A 19,898-nucleotide genomic window follows, 5' to 3' on the forward strand; every position below is an offset into this window, starting at 1 on the left:
GATTATAGGACATAATTTTTTCTGAAGAGACAGCAACACAATGCAACATTGGCTTTTATGTATACCGAATTTAGTGGAAGACAAGTCAGTGTGGTACTTTCATAAGGGGTATGGGCATTTTGGTATAAATAAATGTATTGCACATACGAATAAGTTCTACTACTTTAAAAAGCTAGGACATAGAATAGCATCGGTCATTAAAACTTGTGAAATTTGTCAGAAGGTAAAAAAGGATAACACTCACATAAAATGTACCCAATTATTCCTAAAGCGTTCCACAATCTAACAGATGCAGATTTATTTGGACCAATTGCAAAAGGAAAGGGAGGAGTGGCTTACATTTTTGTCCTCATAGAATGTTTAGAATTATTTATTAATACCTTCAGCTGCTGACGCGTGGTGATATATATCAATGGGGAAAGGTGAAAATGCCTGCCCCAACTGGGACTCGAACCTGGGATCTCCTGCTTACATGGCAGACACTCTATCCATCTGAGCCACTGAGGGCACAGAGGGTAGTGCGAGTGCAGGGACTATTTCGCGCATGCCTCCCACAAGACCCACATTCGCACCTTATACATCCACATACTACATTTGTAGTGTCCCTACCCAACACACTCATTACTCGTGCAAGACATTCTTACCAAGTCCCGTATGAGTTCCAGTAATATGTGTACATCCGCACAGAAGAGGAAGGTCATGGCCGGTACTGCCAGAACTATATACTTATATGGATATGGTGTCTTTTCTTTCAGACATGTCTGAAAGAGCAGGTACCATTGATGACCTGCAGCCATCAGACATGTCCGAAAGAACAGACACCATATCTATATAAATATATAGTTCTGGCCTTGATCTTCCTCTTCTGTGCACATGTAACATATTACCTGAAGTCTTACAGAACTTGTTACGAATGTCTTTCATGAGTAATGAGTGTGTTGGGTAGGGTCACTATGAATGTAGTGTGTGTACATATAAGGTGAGAATGGGGGTCTCGCAGGAGGCATGCATGACATAGTCCCTGCAGCTGCACTTTCCTCCGTGCCCTTGGTGGCTCAGATGGATAGAGCATCTGGCATGTCAGCAGGAGATCCCAGGTTTGAGTCCCTGTCGGGGCACACATTTTCACCTGTCCCAGTTGATATATGTCATCGCCTGTCAGCAGCTGAAGGTATTAATACATAATTCTAATTTCATTCTAGATGGCTGCAGGTCATCAGTGGTGTCTGTTCTTTTGGACATGTCCAAAAGAACAGACACCATATCCATATAAGTATATCATAGAATGTTGGTTGAAGTATGTTAAGTTGTACCCCATTAAGAAAGCAAACACACTAAAGGTGATACATTGTCTGCAACAATACTTTCTCAAGATAGGAAAACTGAAGCAGTTCCTTTCTGACAATGGATCACAGTTCACTAGTAATGAGTTTAAAGAATTTCTAGCTTGGGAAAATATTCATCAAATATTAATCTCCAACTATAATCCATCTCGTAATCCATGTGAAAGGTTTATGAAAGAAATTGGGAAGTTATGCCGCTCATACTGCCACAAAGAACACATGTCATGGGAAACGAAATTTCGTTTATCAACTGGACTAACATCCTTGGAAGTAATAGGTAAACCCTTTGGAGGTGAACCTTTTATTATATGCTTTACTCGGCCAGAACAACCTACTACTGATTACCAACTGAATCAAATGATAGTTGCTAAGAACTTAGGTAAGAGGGCACAACAATGAGTAAGTAAACATAATGAGGAGGCTAGCAAACCTCAGTATAAGGTCGATGACCTAGTTCTAGTAAAACAGCATCTTCAGAGCTCTGCTCTGAAGAAAGCAACGCATAAATTTTTTCAAAAATATGTGGGGCTTTACTGAGTACAATAGGTAATCTGCCAAAAAACCTTATTTTTAGTGGATCCTGCAACAGGAGAAGAAGAAGGGAAATATAATGTTAAGGATATAAAGTGGTATATTCCCCAGGGACATTAACATTCAGTGTTAACAAGCAGAGTGACGACCATTGGATCCTAAGTTGTTTTCAGTGTTACTTCCCCATTAGTTTTCCTACACCGAATCCCCTTCAATTCTACATCTGTTCTATAATCTATTCTTGAATTCTTAAACTATCCTATAATTTAAGTAGTTAGAAAACCGGATATGACTACAAGATTGAGACCTATTTAAGAGAATCACAGATAAACAGTGTTCTCTAAACATGGAATGAAACTAATAGAAAATAGAACTAATATAAAGGTAATATCATGGTACTATTCAAACAAAGTAAGATCTAAATGTCATAAACTAAACACAGTACTTTATGTGTGTATGAAAAATAGTATAAACTGAATGACTAAGCCATTATGTTACCTTAGTGTATAATTTTCTATTTTTATGGGATAATTTTATACCTTTTTTGAGCGGTAAGTTAAAGGGGAGGGTTTTTATCAATTTTGGATAGGGTGTGTAGTGTAGATACAAAAATGACTAACACTACACACATGACCCTCACAGACAAGTGTAACTGATTCTTAACCATTTGGCATTCCATAGGAGTTGCTAAGATCTTTCTTTGGGGACTTCAAAAGGCGAAGGTGAGAATGTCCATTCTGCAAAGGATGTTTAACACCATACCGCCTCCAGCTTCTCACTCAAGTACCAGCGAAGTAGGGATTCTGGAAAGGGGGTTGGGAAGGGTTTCCTGTCTTTTGGGCTATCTTCTTTCACTTCTTCAATCTTAGCAACCATTTCCATTTTTTCCTTTCTTACTTCTCATCTGAGCACTGGTCTATCTTTCCATATGCATATACTTCTATTGATGAAGTCTTTCTCATTCTCCATGGTTTCCTATAACATTCAACTTATTTCAAATAAGTAGACCGAAGAATCAGGCTGCACAAACACACATCGACATACACACAAAATTACACTTAGACACAAACATGAAAATCACAGGTTAGAAAAATAAAACGATGTCAGAACCGCCAAGGGATGTAGGGGAACAATGACCTATGTACATCTGGGTAAATGCACGTATTGTATGGTTGATGTATGATGGTTCTGCATCACCCCCTTTTTTTTCTTCTGTCGCTTCCTATATATTTATACATAGGTATGAGAAATGAAGAACTAATGAGCATGAGCCAGAGAGGAACTAATTGTGATAATTAGTTAGGAATATCAGTTGAATACTTGTTCTGATGATTTGTAGGATAGTGGGACAAGTCTAGAATAAAGAAAGGTGCGATAGAGTGAATTATATATAAATATGAGGTCTACTGAAAGTGTAGAAGTTGAAAAGTAGTGGAGGACTCTAGGGGATCAAATAAGGTACCAAGAGGTAAGGGTGAAGTGTGAAGTAGAACTGAACTTTGCCAGGTAATATTTAGTGACAGTATACATAAAGATGTATACTAGTGCAATGAAGCATGAGGCCTACTTACAGAGGATAAGGGGGGTGCACCCAGCTCTTATTGACTGAAGGAAAGGGCAGATATGCAGACCAAAGAGAGGCTGACCTATATTGTGTGGGCAGGGGCACCAAGAAGGGGATTGACCTGTACCATAGAATATAGGAATAAGAAAGGGGCATATCTACCAAAACAGAAGGAGGTAGGGCATCCATAGGATAAACCCAGAGGTAAGGTTTAGGTACTGTGCCTAAAAGGAAAAGGGCAGTATCATAACAAAAGTCACACATTTTGTAGAGATTATTCTGGTAAGTTTGAATTCTCTATTCCACTAGTATTGTCCAGTTTTGTATTAATAAGTCTCAGAAAGAACCTTTTTCTTTGCCCAGACTTCCTCTAGACTACGGGAAATGGTAGTTAATGAAATTAACACGTACTAAGGAAAAAACAGTACAGAAGAGTAGAGTGAAGAATGACATAATCAAGTGTGTGTGTCACCTGGAGTCTGTGATTAGAGGTTAGAAATATTGTCTGCACAATTCATATATATGAAAGTCGTAACTTCAATATTAAGTGCAATGCTCAGACAATTATTACTGAAACAAAAAGAAAAAGAAGAGTTATCTATTAAGTACATGGCTGCTAGAAAAAAATGATGTATAAACTGATTGAAAAGTAAATTATTGTTGAGATAGATATTAATGTACATGATGCATATGTGTAAAATATCACATGTTCGAGCTAAGGGGAGGGATATGTAGTGCTTCGAGAATTTTGGGGTAAATTCTAGAAACACTTGGCTCTCCACCATCTCGAACACCCAATATTTTAATGATGAGGGTAAGAGAGCCTTTTCCTGCGCCACACATGTCTTTGTGTTCAGAAAGGACAGCTGTCACAAGGAGCCAGGAGCTGCTTCAGACAAGCGGCCCCAACAAGTGGTTACCAGCAGCGCCTTGGAAGTTATAGATACAAGTCAAAGAGTGTTTGGATAATGTTTCATGTGTTGTGGTGTCATGAGGATTGCTACAGAGACATATGAAGTGTGTATTATATAGAGACCCTTACTTTATGTCTTGGCTCTGCATGAGGCAGAACATATGTGACTGTATGAGTGTTTAGTAGATTCTGACATTTATCTTGGAACCAGTTGGCTTCCTGGAATTTGTACAGAATAATTGTTACTTTGGGATGAGAGTTGAAAATATATTGTTGTTGAACTGACAAGATCCTATGAGTACATAATTTATATCAAGAATATAGAGCTGGTTAACAATATTCCCTTTAAGCTGATAATGTCTTCAGAGATGACTTAAACAGTGAGAGCAATGTAGCTGATAACCCAAAGAAGAGGATCAGCGGCACACACAATGTGTAAGTCAACTGGAAGAGATGTGTGAGTCATGAAACCCAATACAGCACTGTCTCTTATCATCCAAGAAAGTGTTAGAACTTCTTTGACTGCCTGCGCACCTGACATACTGCAGCACTGGAGATGCTTTTCTCGCAGTAATACCCAACATTTGTGATGGCTGCTAACTGAATGTCACCTGCTGTACCACTTCAAGGCCATGCAGAAAATTGCTGGAAGGAGTTGTAATTGAATGGCAGTCAAGTTACAACCCAACATCAGAAAAACTATCCTGCTTTACATGCATGAGGACAAACAACTGGCACTATACTTATCTGGCTAGAGACTTCACTGGAATCTCTCAGTTTTTCACCTCTTGCTACATGGTGTCTCTTCAGATTTCTGTAGCCTTGTGGAACAATCAGATCAATTCCCCTAAAAAATGGCAGAAAATAGCTTAAAAATGTGTTTAATGGCAGCTGCCAGTTTAAATAGATAGAGGAGGCATGGGTACTGTAGCCTGGTGAAAAATTGTCACTGTCTTTTCATATGAAATGCCCCTAGGTCATGTTACAACACTGCCAATAGTTTGGCAAGTGTCCAACATTGTGGTGTCAGCTTTCTCACTTGTGTTAGAAGTATAGTATAATTATATGTTTTATAGAGTAAAGTGATGAAAATAGTCTGCTGTACCTGAGTGCACTCCACATAGTTGGAGATAATACAGAAATGGACAGTGTACAAAGATTATTTGCTTCTACAATGAATTTTATGATTGATGACAGGTGCAGGGTAGTTTTCTAAAATTGTATTTAATTGATGCTGCAGGAAAGAATGTGGATACAGGCTGTTGTAATAATTTATATAGCCTGATAATGGTTGTTTTGAATGAAGCTGGTAGCAAATGAAGAAATTATTTTATCAGCAGGACATGGTAGCACATAAATAAGAATTTCTTTACATATCCACTAGGGACTATTTCTGACTTCCTGGGTGTACTTGTCAGCAGTGGGAAGCACTCTGACAGGCCATGCCAGACAGTCTCACCATGAGTTCAGAGTTATTTTATGCATCTTTATTGATCTGTGAACACCCCTTATTGACTCTCTGTATGCAACGTGTTACATTCCTGGTCATAAATCTATTTGTAGTCAGCAATCACAGCGAAAAATTGGCTGCAAATGTGGATAGGTACAGCACTGCCTACTTCCAATAATGTGGTCAATGCAGACACACATACAGTTTCACAGGTTTTGCTTTTGCTTCCATAAATGACAGCCCCCCCCCCCCCCCCCCCCCCTTTAATGTATTAGTTGTGAGCCGTCTGTGTCTTAATTACATAGCTAAGTATCATTAACCATGTATGCACATACTGCACCTTCTAATTATATTATAATAGTCATTGTGCAGTATAACCCAACCAATCACCTAACAGTCTACTCAACTGAACAATACATGTGGGACTTTTATATCAAAGTTAATCAGCAATCATTGTTAATTGTACTTCTTCACTGTCCATCTTCTTATTCACAACAACACTTCATTGCACCATTACATTATTGCTGTTTTGACTGGCACAGGACCCACACTCAAATCTCGGAACAAATTGACATAAAATGTCTTCAGGCCCGCTGCTCATAAGGACTTGCAAAAATGGCTACTATAGTTTAAAATTCTCAGATACATAATTTCAATGATTTACAACTAGAATTTTACATCTCAAATTAAATGAATAGTGTAGAAAAATTGGTTGTGGTCTCAACTTTATGTTACAATAAGAGTTCTGACTGGAATACGCGTTCTTGATGAGAAAACAGCAAAAATAGCTAAAATAAATAATACCATAATAAAAGTGTTAGTTACACAGAAACTAATTAAGTGGCGAAATTCCTACCATGTTTTGGAAATTAGCTACATGAATACTGTAAGGATTTCTATGGGTTATGTTCCTACTTTTATTGGTAATATAGTAACGCATCAGTTTACATGTCAACAATGTGATTGGAATAGGAGATAATTGCTGTTAGTTAACTGAACTGAGCTTTGGCAAAACTAATTACTTGAAATGATTCAAAATAATTAGGAAATTATTCTGACTAATGTAATTTAGCAAAGTAGGACCTGGCCTTATATTTGGAATTATGGAATGACAGCTATATGTTATGGCACATCTCTCACTAACACTAATGATAAGAAGGAAAAAAATACATCTAAGGAGGCAAATAACAAAAGAAAATGAAATGGGAATGGGTCCCAGCTTGCTTTGCTTTCAAGTATACCTTCCATATTGGTAATACTGTTTTATGCCACAATTTTGCCAGGGCATCATCATGTAGTGAAAATAATATCACTATACTTCATACTGTTTCATGGAGCAGAAAAGTCCTCTAACTTGCAGACAAGAGTGTAACACCAGTGGATAATTACTATAGAAAATGCAGTCTTTTACTGTATATATCACTACAGTAAATCAGGGCTTTAATTTTATAGTTCAATTATTAAGCTAGCAATGTTTAATACTGAACAAGTTTGCCCCTACTATAAGAAATTAATTTGACTAACTTAAAGAAAAACTATGATTGATGTGTGAGTGTATCATAATTTTAATACATCACTTACTATCATACATTGTTGTGGCTTTGCAACACAGTGTTTCAGGGATCTTATACAAAGAAATCCATAAATGTAACCTCATTTTTCAGATATAGCTGTGGGAGCTCCATACAGTAATGACTATAGAGGTACTGTGTACATCTATATTGGAGGAAAGAATGGCCTCTCACTAGCACAGGTCATAGATGCTGCTCAAATAAGTTCATCACTCAGAGGTTTTGGTATCAGTATTCATCACACAGTTGAGACATGTGAACGTGATAAAGCATGTAAGTGTTTATCAATATTTTGAAAAGTGTTTGATTGTCTGTAATTATTTTTTATTATTTTGTTCTTGCAGTCTACAGTCCTAGGACTGGTTTCATACAGCCCTCCACACTAGTCTGTCCTGTGCAATCATCTTCATCTCTAATTTACTACTGCAACAAACATCCATTTTAACTTGCTTACCATAGTCAAGTGTTGGTCTCTCTATAGATTTTTTGCCCTTCACAATTCCCTCAACTGTCAAATGGGTGAGTCCATGATACCTCAGGATGTGCCCATCAACTTACTCCCTCTTTTAGTCACATTGTACCATTAACTTCCTTTTTCCCCAGCTCAGTTACGTATCTCCTCATTAATTATTCAATCCAACCATCTAATCGATGGCATCCTTCTACAGTAGAGTTTTTCAGAAGCTTCAATGCTCTTCATATATGAGTTGTTTACTATTCAAGTATTACTGTCTTGCACACCTGAAGTCCAGACAAAAACTGACAGAAAAGTTTTCCCATCACTTAACTGTATATTCAGTGTTAACAAACTCCTCTCTTTCGGAATTGCTTTTATTGCTATTGGCAGTCTGTTACATTCTAATACCTTCTTTCCCAAAACAATATCCACTCTGTTCAACTGATGTTTCAAGTCTGTTGGCCTCACTGACAGAATGTCAGTGGCAAATCTGAAAAAAATAATAATAACTTCTTCATGAACTTTAATTCTCTTTCTAAATTTCTCCATGGTGTCTTGCTAAATGTACAGATTGAATAACATCTTGAATAGGTCACAACTCTTTCTCACTTCATTTGCAGCTATTTTCCCCTTCCATTGCTTTCAAATCTTGTGACTGCATTCTGGTTTTTCTAAAAGCTGTAGATAATTTTTTGCTTCCCATTTTTTTATCATTTTCTGCTACTTGCATAATTTCATAGAGTGTATTCCAGTCAACTTTGTGAAAACCTGCCTTAAAGCTAGTATTGATGCAAACATTTTCATTCTGCAGTGGAATGAGCACTGATGTGAAACCTGACAGATTAAAACTGTGTGCCAGACTGAGACTTTAACTCAGGACCTTTGCATTTTGCAGGCAGCTCCTTGTGGTAGAGCACTTGCCCACGAAAGTCAAAGATCCTAATGTCGGGCACACAGTTTTAATCTTCCAGGAAGTTTGATAGGTTTTCTTTATTCAATCTGTCTTCTAAGATAAAACATAAGGTCAGTATTGCCTCATGTGTTTCTATATTTCAAAATGACCTTCCACAAGGTCAGCTTATATCAGTTTTTCATTCTTCTATAAATAATCTGGGTGCATATACTGAACAGTGACTTATTAAATTAATTGTTCGTTAATATTCACATATATCATTGGCTCTGACCATCTTTGGAATTGGAATTACTGACTTCTTCTTGCAGTCTGAGAGTTTTTAGTACTCATACTGATTTTGGAAAAATCAACTACAACTATACACTTTAATAGTGGCAACTATTTATTTACAGTTCACACAAAATAGATACATGTTTCAAAGCATTACTCACCTTCAAAGTGGTCACCGGCATTGTGTATAACCCATCGCTAGCGGTGTAGAAGTGTAGGATACTCTTAGCAGTGCCAGTTGTATTGACAGTTTGAGCGGCACGGTCTGTTGCCTGACGAAATTATAGCAGTTCTGAAGTGAATGCCATGAAACATTCCCTTCAGTTTAGAAATCGAGTTGAACTTATGAGGGCTTAAGTCAGGGGAGTGCAGTAGGTGGTATAGCACTTAGCAGCCCCATAAGTCAGACAAATCAGTAACAGCTTGCACTGTATGTGCTTGAGCATTGTCCTGCAAAATGATGGTCAGATCCTGCAGAAAGTGTCATCACTTCTGTCTCTAAGCTACTCATTTTTGGAGCACAAACTATGACTAGCTTAGAGACAGAACTGATGACACTTTCAGCAGGATCTAACCATCATTTTGCAGGACAATGCTCAAGCACATACAGTGCAAGCTATTACTGATTTGTTTGACTTATGGGGCTGCTAAGTGCTATACCACCTACTGCACTCCCCTGACTTAAGCCCTCATAAGTTCAACTTGATTTCTAAACTGAAGGAAACACTTCACAGCATTCGCTTCAGAATTGCTACAAATTTGTCAGTGTATGGACACAACAGTAATGCATCATGTTCGCAACGTCAATAGTAGCAGCAGTATTTGATCTACAAAAGACATTGTTGTTGTGGTCTTCAGTCCAGAGACTGGTTTGATACAGCTCTCCATGCTACTCTATCCTGTGCAAGCTTCTTCATCTCCCAGTACCTACCGCAAGCTTCTTCTAGTCAAGTTGTGCCACAAATTTCTCTTCTTCCCAATTCCATTCAATACCTTCTCATTAGTTATGAGATCTACCCAATCTTCAGCATTCTTCTGTAGCACCACATTTCAAATGCTTCTATTCTCTTCTGGTCTAAACGATTTATCATCTATGTTTCATGTCCATACATGGCTACACTCCATACAAATACTTTCAGAAACAACTTTTTGACACTTAAGTCTATACTCAATGTTAACAAATTTCTCTTCTTCAGAAACGCTTTCCTTGCCATTGCCAGTCTACATTTTATACTCTCCCTACTTTGACCATCATCAGTTCTTTTGCTCCCCAAATAGCAAAACTCATTTACTACTTTAAGTGTCTCATTACCTAATCTAATTCCCTCAGAATCACCCAACTTAATTTGACTACTTTCCATAATCCTCATTTTGCTTTTCTTTATGTTCATCTTATATCCACCTTTCAAGACACTGTCCATTCCATTGAACTGCTCTTCCACGTCCTTTGCTGTCTGTGACAGAATTACAGTGTCATCAGAGAACCTCAAAGTTTTTATTTCTTCTCCATGGATTTTAATCCGTCCTCTGAATTTTTCATTTGTTTCCTTTACTACTTGCTCAGTGTACAGATTGAATAACATTGGGGATAGCCTACAAACCTGTCTCTCTCACTTCCCAACCACTGCTTCTTTTCATGCCTCTCGACTCTTATAACTGCTATCTGGTTTCTGTACAAATTGTAGATAGCCTTTTGCTCCCCTGCATTTTACCCCTGCCACCTTCAGAATTTGAAAGAGAGTACTCCAGTCAACATTGTAAAAAGCTTTCGCTAAGTCTACAAATGCTAGAAATGTAGGTTTGCCTTTCCTTAATCTATCTTCTAAGGTAAGTCGTAGGGTCAGTATTGCCTCATGTGCAAAAGTCATTAATTTACTTATTTTATTGTGTGCTTCTGAGTAGAAGTAAAAATTTTTTACCTTTGTTGTGTGAGAAGTAATGCTATCTTTTTATTTGATTAATGATTGATGCATTTACAAGTACTACACTTAAGTATATGTATTTTGTAATGTGGCTTTAGGTATCATTGTTGCCAGTTTGAATAAATCATCAACCTATGTCAAAAATACAAAAGCACCAGTTCATCTTCACCTGGAGATAAGTGTCTTATTCTGGTAGGACCGTGGATACTTGGAAATTTAGTGATTCCGATACCAGTTGTGTGAATGATATCATATGCCTTAAAATTGGCAGAAATATTTGACCATTGCTGATAAGGCTGCTGAAACATCATGAATTGATTCAACTATTGGGACTATCAGCGAAGTCTTTATATTATCAGGAGCTCCAATGTTATTTATTTGTTGAAGAGTGTCAAAAAAATAACGCTGCAGTTTCAATGTCTTTCATGGACAGTCAGCCATCAGATGTGGTAGTTGTACCATCAGCATGTACAGCATGAAATGAGTACAGCCAAGTGCACTGAGTGATTTATGTTAGCATCAAAGATGCCTGTTTCCTGAGGTCAGATGCCAGTCTTGGCTTCTTTTAGCAACTGACAGAAATGGTGGAGATTACTTCCCTTCACATTAGGTGAAATTCAGCCAACAATTTAAGGCATCATCCTCAGAACTGAATGCAGTCTTCTAGTTAAAAACTAGATGAAAAGTGTTAAGCAGAAGCTTTCTGGATTCTGTGAAAATATTTCAAGCAAATTTCTTACCCTGTCTTCTCAAGCTGAGAACTGTAGCCCCTGCCCCCATGAATAGATTAGGTGTATACTGCACTCAGTGAACAGCTTCAACAAGATACGTGCTGTGTGCACCTGAAGTTTTTTTTAGATAAGAGATAATCCTCAGAGGAGCCAATCATCAGAGTGAATAGTAGGTACAGTAACCTATTTTCACTATAAATGAGCATGAAGTTACATGCAGGACAGAAAAATAAATTATAAGCCTAATATTAGTCAATTACAGATGTACTTGGTTTTAAGTCCTAGAAATATCCTCACATAAAGATAATAATGTAAATGTAATACCTGGAACAGGAAACTGGCTGAAACCACTGAAAAATAGCTGTGAAAGCTTACATTCCAAATAGAATGCACATGTAAGAGGTCATTTGATGTATTTATAACCTTGTCAAACTTGGTAGTGTTTAATGAGTTGAACACTGAAAAAGAACATAAAATAGTGTGGATGAATATATACATAGAAGTTGGTTCAGTAATAGTAATTGGATGCTTATTTAGCCCACTGTCATAAAGTACCAAAGTGATAGAATACTTCAGAGAATGCTTTGAAAAATGTACGTACAATTTTCCTGACAATAGAATCATGTTAGAAGCAGATTTTTCCCTGTTTTCTGTAGATTGGGAGATGCTCATATTTACAACAGGAGGCAGGTATAGAGATTCTTGCAACAGTGTAATAAATGCATTTTCTGCAAATATAACACATGCAAGAAGGAAAAAAAAATCAACCCTGGGAAGTACTGGGACAATGACCCAATCAATCAAAGTTGACCACTTAGGTGTTCATTGATCATGATGGCACCGGAATGGAAAATCGTAAGGTAATGAAAGTATTATTAGATTCTTTCTTCTTAACCTTCACAGTTCAGTTTCTTTATTCAACTACCAGAGGGAGGCAGTTATAGAATTAAAGAACCATTGGACTGATAACACACAAGTTACATTCTGTGTGGAATATGCAGAACATTTGGCTCCTCTTTTACTAATCAAGAAAAAAAGTTCTTATAAATATATGTTTGGAAATACTTCATTTTTGAGTTACTAACCCTTGAGTGGGCACCCCTGTGTATAAATTTTCATGCACAGTTCCATTTTTTTACAGTAGCACGGGTCTACCTATTCCTGCATTATTGTTTCAGCTACCACAGCGAGAAGTCGTGTTGTTATAGGTTCATGTGAGCTACAGTAACTTAAATTAAACTGTGAGTGTGTTATCTTAGTGTACAAAGTACACCATGCCCCCAGTCATGTATGTAATTTTTCCTTCACTTTTATTTCATTTCCTTTTAATCAAATCAAAAGATAACACGTAACAAGTGAGTATATCATTGTGCAGGGTCAGATAAAAGCCAATGGACAATGAGCTTAATTGGTTACTCAATGAGGATCCAGAGATCAACTCTATACCAAACAATGAAAATGATGATGACTCTGAAAAAGAAGAGGAATTTATCACATGAAGTGACCACAATTCAGATTATGATCAAGTCCATGATTAAGATGACGACTGTGAGGAACCACTCTCCTATGGTGGTATTTTTCTTGGGAGGAACAAAATATGTAAACTGTATAAAATATGTTCTAGTGTGTCTCTGAAAACAAAAAGAAAAAATGTTGTGAAATATTCCCTGGGACTACACTTGTTGCCAGAGGGGTCACAAGTGAAACGGAGGCTTCATGGACAATACTTAGCTTAGAAATGATTGATGAAAGTGTAAAATACATATACATTCAATCTAAGAAAGAATGTGTACAATATTTCAGAGAAAAGATTTTAAGGAAACTACAAGGTGTGAAATAATGACATTGTTGGGATTGCTGTATCTCATTAGGACTAAGAAACATGCCATACAAATGTCACAGAATTGTGGACAGCAGATGGTATTGGTATGTGGATTACAAGAGCTGTGATGAGCTACAGAAGATTTATGTTCCTTTTATGGTACATCTATTTTGGCAACAAGAGTACAAGGCAAGAAAGAAGAGTAACTGATAAATTTGCAGCAATAAAGCAAATATTGCAGGCCTTTATGGTGAACTGCAAGAATGCTTATAGTGTAGGACAATTTGTGACAGTAGATGAAAAGTTGCAATTTTTCCAGGGTTGCTGTTCTTTTGTTCAGTATATCCTGAACAAACCAGCAAAGTACAGGATTAAGTTTTTTGTTTTAGCAGATGGCAAAATATTCTTCACTAGTAATATTGAAGTTTATTGTGAATATAAACCTGAAGAACCACACAGTGTTTCTAATTCTCCCTGTCATATTGTAGGATGGCTGGTTACTGACCCTGAAGGCTCAGGAAGAAATGTTACAATGGATAATTGGCACACTAGCTATTCCTTAGTGAACTCTCTTGTGAAAAGTGACTAACATACATTGACACATTGAGAAAAAAACAAACACAAGATTCTACAAGAATTTTTGTCTGATAAATGAACAGCTATCAACTCTTTATTTAATTTTCAGAATGATATGACACTAGTTTCGTATGTGCCAAAAAAAAACAAGGCAGTTGTGTTACTTTCAAATACGCATGATTTTGGGACCATTGACAAAGTTACAGACATACCAGAGATAGTTTTGGATTACAATATAACAAAGGGAGGAATCAACACAGTCAGTCAACTGTGTTCCGATAAATTGGCATGCCTGCTCATGGGTTAAAATAAAAAAAATGGCTTTCCTAGTACAACCTAGCATCTTCACCATCTATGCACTTGTTTGACTCATTGTATTCTAGATAGCATTGGGTTGCCAGGAGGACTTGTGTACAGTCATTATTCATCTGTCTTCATTGTGGCCATTGTGTCTATATACAATAGGTAATGTGTTAACTGAAAGTGCTTCATTCAAACATGGCAGAATATTCATTTCATGAGCTAGAAAACATGGATTTTATGTATGACTGCATGAACAGTAATTGACACAAGACTGCATGGCTGTATCAGACAGTGTTTACAGACCGCAGACAGCCAAGAAGTCCACCTTTGGTGTTGTGTGCCATCACACTGCTGAGACAGGATCCATAGCATCACAGACAATTGACTGAGGAAGACCACATGTTTCTTGCATGCCTGACAAGGAAGTGCATGTTCCATGAGCTGTCAAAAAAGAATCAGGTGTCAGCACAAGACAAGTGGGTCTGGCAAGTGGTACACTGGCAAGTTCAACATGGAGGATACTTAAGGAGCAACTCATGTGTCTACATCATCTTCAAAGAGTGCAGGGACTTATACCTACTGTGTACCCACCACAAGAAAACTTTTGCCGATAGTTTGTGCCACAAACTGCCAATCCATTGTTTGTGTGTGGAGTTTTGTTTACAGATGAGGCAACACTTGGAAGAGATGATATAACAAATTTTCACCACCTACATTTATGGGCTGAGCACAGTCCTTATGCTACAGTAAAAGTCATCAACATCAGTTTAAGATTAATGTGTGTACTGCAGTGGTAGGTAACAGTGTGGAAGCACCATACATTCTGCCAGTAAATCTTACAGGTGCTGTCTGCAGCAGCTTTGTTCAGAACAGCTTCCAAGACCTGCTGATGTGCCCCTGAAAAAAACAAAAACATGTGATTTATGCATGTTGGAGCTCCAGCACATTACAGTCTCAGCACCCATGATGCACTGGGTGGCATCTACTGTGAGACAGATTGATAGAGGAGAACCTGTTCAATGACCTGCACATTCCCCCTCACCTCAGTCCTTTGGATTATTATCTTGGGAGGGGGGGGGGGGGGCAGCTTAAGCAATTGGTCTATGCAGCACACCACCCAGATGCAGAAACTCTTCATCGCCATATCATGGAAGACTACAAAATTATTCAAAACCATCAGGGTGTATTTGAAATGGTGTGACAGTCCATGATGTGATGAGTGCACACATGTTTAGAAGTAAAAGAAGGACTTTTAGGATATTTTATGAATTTATATGTTGATGAGCACCAGCCACCTAAACTGTAAACATTCATTAGTAACTTAAAAATGAAGGATCTTCAGATATGTGTTTATATTTTTTTTTCTTCCCATCCCTAAAGCTTGTAAAAACATTTTTGAAACATCCTATGTGATGACATTTTTGGAGACTGTAAACTCCTTAGTAATATCAACATGAATTTTGTAAGAACTTATTTTGAGAATATTGGCTTGCTAGCAAATCTACAAAATTCAGAAAGCCATTGATAGCAGATCACAAGTAGATTCAATTTTTCTTGACTTCCAGGCTTTTTATTTAAAAGAACCCAGTAGGTCATTCTCAGTGAGGACATCAAATCAGAAGTAAAAGTAGCATCAATTGCTTCTGATAGAAGTGTGGGAGGACATACCATTCACTAGACATAAACCAACCACACAACTAAAGTTTGTAGCTCTGTGAGGATGTTTGCATGAGATACAACTGTACAACCTACGGTCATGTGATCAGAAAAGTGTTATGAACTAATAGAAGAGTTGCAGACAATCAATGCTTGTTGAATAAACTGGATGAAGCTCACTGACTTGTCTTATACACAAAAAAATTTTAAATACTTGGCAAAATATTTTGATCAGCTTCTTAATTGTCCATAACCAATTCATTACCTTGTATACTCGAACACCATTGAAAATCTATAAGATATACCCCAACTGTCAAAGGAATTGAAGAAGTTATCAAAACTTTATAAAGCCAGTGGAAAAGAATGTAACAGCAAAAATTTTTAAATGATCTCTACCAAAAATAAAATATGAGCTAAAATTAATCTTTGAGGAATCTTGGAAAGCAGGAAAACTCTCAGGAGAGTGGAAGGCAGCTTTCATATATCCACTACATAAGAATGGCAATAAGCAAGATGTTAACAACAACAGAGGAATTTCTTTGCAACCACTTACATATAACACATTTCCAAGATTGTACTAAACAGAGTAGAAACACACTGGAGAGTAATTTTGGTGAATATAAAGGTAGTTTCAGGTAGGGCACTTCATTTTTAATTTGAAATAAATCGTAGCGTAGTGGTAGAATTTTAGGTGAGGCACCACTTGTTTCATGGCTAAACTCTTCCACCTATTATTGCAACAACTGTTGGTGGTATAATTAATGCCATTAAATTTAGCTTCAGGTACTGTGTCTGAAAACTCATAAAGAATGCATGGTATAAATTATCATTGTGTTTTGTGACAGTCACATTTAGTTTTAGCAATATTGGTGTTTTGTTGAGTAATGAGACTTAGTGTTTTGTTAACTGCCTGTTGACAATGTTGTGTGTGTTCACTTTTCTCTGTTTTCAAAGTAACAATTTCAGTTTCAACATTTTCACATCATGAATGTAATCCAAGTTCCTGTTCATTATATATGAGTGTTACTAACTGAGTTGAGGGGTGTGACATATCTGTTATTTCTTTGCTGATCCTAGCTAGCATTCATTCCTTGAATACAACTTATCCAAACATATATCTTTTGAATAGAAGTCATCTTAGCATCCATCTCTTGAATATTAGAATTCATGTTCTACATTTATTGGACAAGCATTATCAATAATCCATACTGCAAATCATTCATTTCCAGTTTTTGAATATTCATTATCTGTATACTTTGTGTTGGTACATTCAAATGAAAGTCTATATCCCCATTTCTCTGAGTATCTTCAGTTTTATGAAATTCTCTCCTACCAAATCATTCAATAATACACCTTTGATAAGTTTTGCTTTATTAATAACACTAATTGTGCTAGCCATTTTTATAGTTTGAGTTATACCATTGCACCTTGTGCAACACAGACTTTTTGTGGTACTGTGAAACGTTTGCTTGGAGACTCTCTGTGATTTTTCTTTGGCTCAATCTTAAGATGGCACAGGGTTTGAAGCCCTGTGTCATGCATCCCATTGTAAGGCCCCTACCTCACTCTTCTCTTCTATCTTCATGGTCACAGAAGATAAACATGTTTAATAGTCATTACATTCCAGGTCAGAAAGGTTAGAGGATGGGTACCAATCAAAATCAGAAATGGTTTTCATTGATGGCAGTTAAAGATGTAGCACTTAACAAGACAAACTTTTAACATCCTAAGCTTTAATAAATACAATATTTGCATTATGGACTTTGCCATTCGATACAATTAAGGAGCATACATGTGCACATACATATTACATGAAAGCAAACTCACCTGCTGCCAACCCCCCCCCCCCCCCCCCCCCTACCTTCGGGTACGTAATCCATACTGCAGGGCGAGGCTATGTAGCGTCGATCAATGGATCGATAGGTCAGGACATCATATGTGTATTAAGTCTTCGAGTTGATCTTTGTTTTGTATACTTCCAGGAACTCAGTTCCCACCTAGTCTTCGGCCTGAACATTTGTCATGTAATAAAAAGTATTGATGATTAGAAGAGAGAACTGTGGTCATTACCTTACCACCTTGATATCTCCTTCAAACTTTTTGCTTACACAATTTCCTCAGTGGTGTTCTTTTCCCTAACCTCATCATTGGAAACTTCATCATCAAAACTTAAATTCATTGTGACATCTTCATTATCATCTGTAATAGCATCAATACCTAAATCAGGATTTTCAACACTCTTTCAGTTATCATTATTTATTAATGTGCCATTGTCCCTCACATGGTCCTAGAAATCTTTTGCCATAATTCAACCTATTTATCTGGGCTTCTGTCATGGTATTTTTTCATGGTACCTATGCTTGTAATTTCTTTTTGTATTTCAATAAAAATCAGTAGCCCTTTTGTTATTGATTTGTGCACTCTAAAACTGTGGACCCTCATAGGAGCAATATAGAGGTTCCCAGTTGGTTTCTCCTATTATCCTGTCTCCCAATAATTGACATTCTATTCCCCCAATCCCATCTTCTATTTCCATTATCCACACATCTTTCCCAATTTCTTTCCCTTCCATTTCTGTTACAATCTCTTCTTTCCCCATCATTTTGAACTCATTTTTATCATTTCCATACTCTCTTCTCCTTTAGTTTCCCCCATTAAAACTTGAATTCCAGCCTCATACTGACAATTTCTGTGACTGAAATTTTGCTTATTTTATCTTTCCAAAGCCCTGTCTTGCTTATAAACATACTTAAGAAACTGGTCCACTGAGTCATCTGGTCCATGAATTATATTCCGTTGGTGTCTTTCAGGTAGTCTCCTTATAAGTATGTCAATTTGCGTCACTTCAGCAATAGGTTTATCCATGTGTGCTAATTTTTTTTAGTTGGCTTTTACAAATTTTATTCATACCTCCATTCCTCTATAATTAAGTCCATTCAGAAATTCTCTCTTAATTCGACTGAGCTGAGTAGTATGATTTGGGAGGGAGGGCTGACACATGTTGAAGCACGCAGAGAAACACAGGCAAGTGTGTCATTGACTTTATTACATCAAAGATACAGAGCAGGCCTTCTGCTGAACTTGGTGATGGTGCTGCAGACTGTGCACATGTGGATCAGAGAAAATGCTACTGCCAGAATCTGAAGATTTGGTGCCCAGTCACCCAGCTTTGGGGATGTAGCACTCCTATTCATGCTGTGGCTATGCAACCACCGTATGTGTTGCTGTACTTGCTAGACCAGAACATGGATCTCTGCCCCCTCAAGCATGACTTGTGGACCTCATGTACAGTGGCAAAGGGAAACACACAACTATCATCATTGTAGTGAGCCTTAGCAGCTCTGACCAACCACCCAGGGCAGCTCAGTCATTGACCACAGACAGCTCTGGATCCAGGAGACTGCAAGTTTGCATCCCAGCTCCACCCCTGTGGATGTCAGCTTGCAATCCACCAGACAATGTCACCCAGAGATTGGAGGTCAGCAGACCTCTCACTCCTCATACTGCTGCAGCTCCAATGTGTGGCATGAGCTGCCACAACTATGATGCATCCATGCTGCGGGGGTTGGAGATAGTTTCAGTGGGCCTGTTGGCTGCAAATATCCAATACATCATCGTGATTGGCCTGCAACTTAAACAATCATTATTTAGATATACACATAATGGTGACACAACTGCCTCATTTGATCTTCTGGGCTTGCTTATTTATACATTCCTCTGATGTAGTTCCTCAGGGGGAGACAAGTGGAGTGCTCATTAATAATTACAACATCTGCTTTCCTCAGCCCACTTTGGCCCCTTAACACAGTAACTACACACTGTTGTAACTGCAACATATGGGTTTGTCACAGCATGACAGTGTTCTGTGCTGCCCTG

At 37.6% G+C, this 19,898-nt stretch overlaps 1 protein-coding gene across 2 annotated transcripts in view; it reads left to right on the top strand.

The window, feature by feature from the left end:
- Positions 1-19,898, top strand: part of LOC126260885 (integrin alpha-4-like) — a 534,755-nt gene that overhangs the window by 239,057 nt on the left and 275,800 nt on the right. For both annotated transcript variants that reach the window (XR_007546657.1, XM_049958327.1), the window contains exon 11: positions 7,466-7,645. Coding sequence is in view for 1 of the 2 variants with exons in the window: in XM_049958327.1 (XP_049814284.1) it covers positions 7,466-7,645 (180 nt within the window). In the remaining variant the exon portion in view is untranslated. The remainder of the gene's footprint in view (positions 1-7,465; positions 7,646-19,898) is intronic.

The sequence above is a fragment of the Schistocerca nitens genome, chromosome 5 (genome assembly GCF_023898315.1).
Source record: "Schistocerca nitens isolate TAMUIC-IGC-003100 chromosome 5, iqSchNite1.1, whole genome shotgun sequence".
In the NCBI taxonomy this organism is placed as follows: Eukaryota; Metazoa; Arthropoda; class Insecta; order Orthoptera; family Acrididae; genus Schistocerca; species Schistocerca nitens.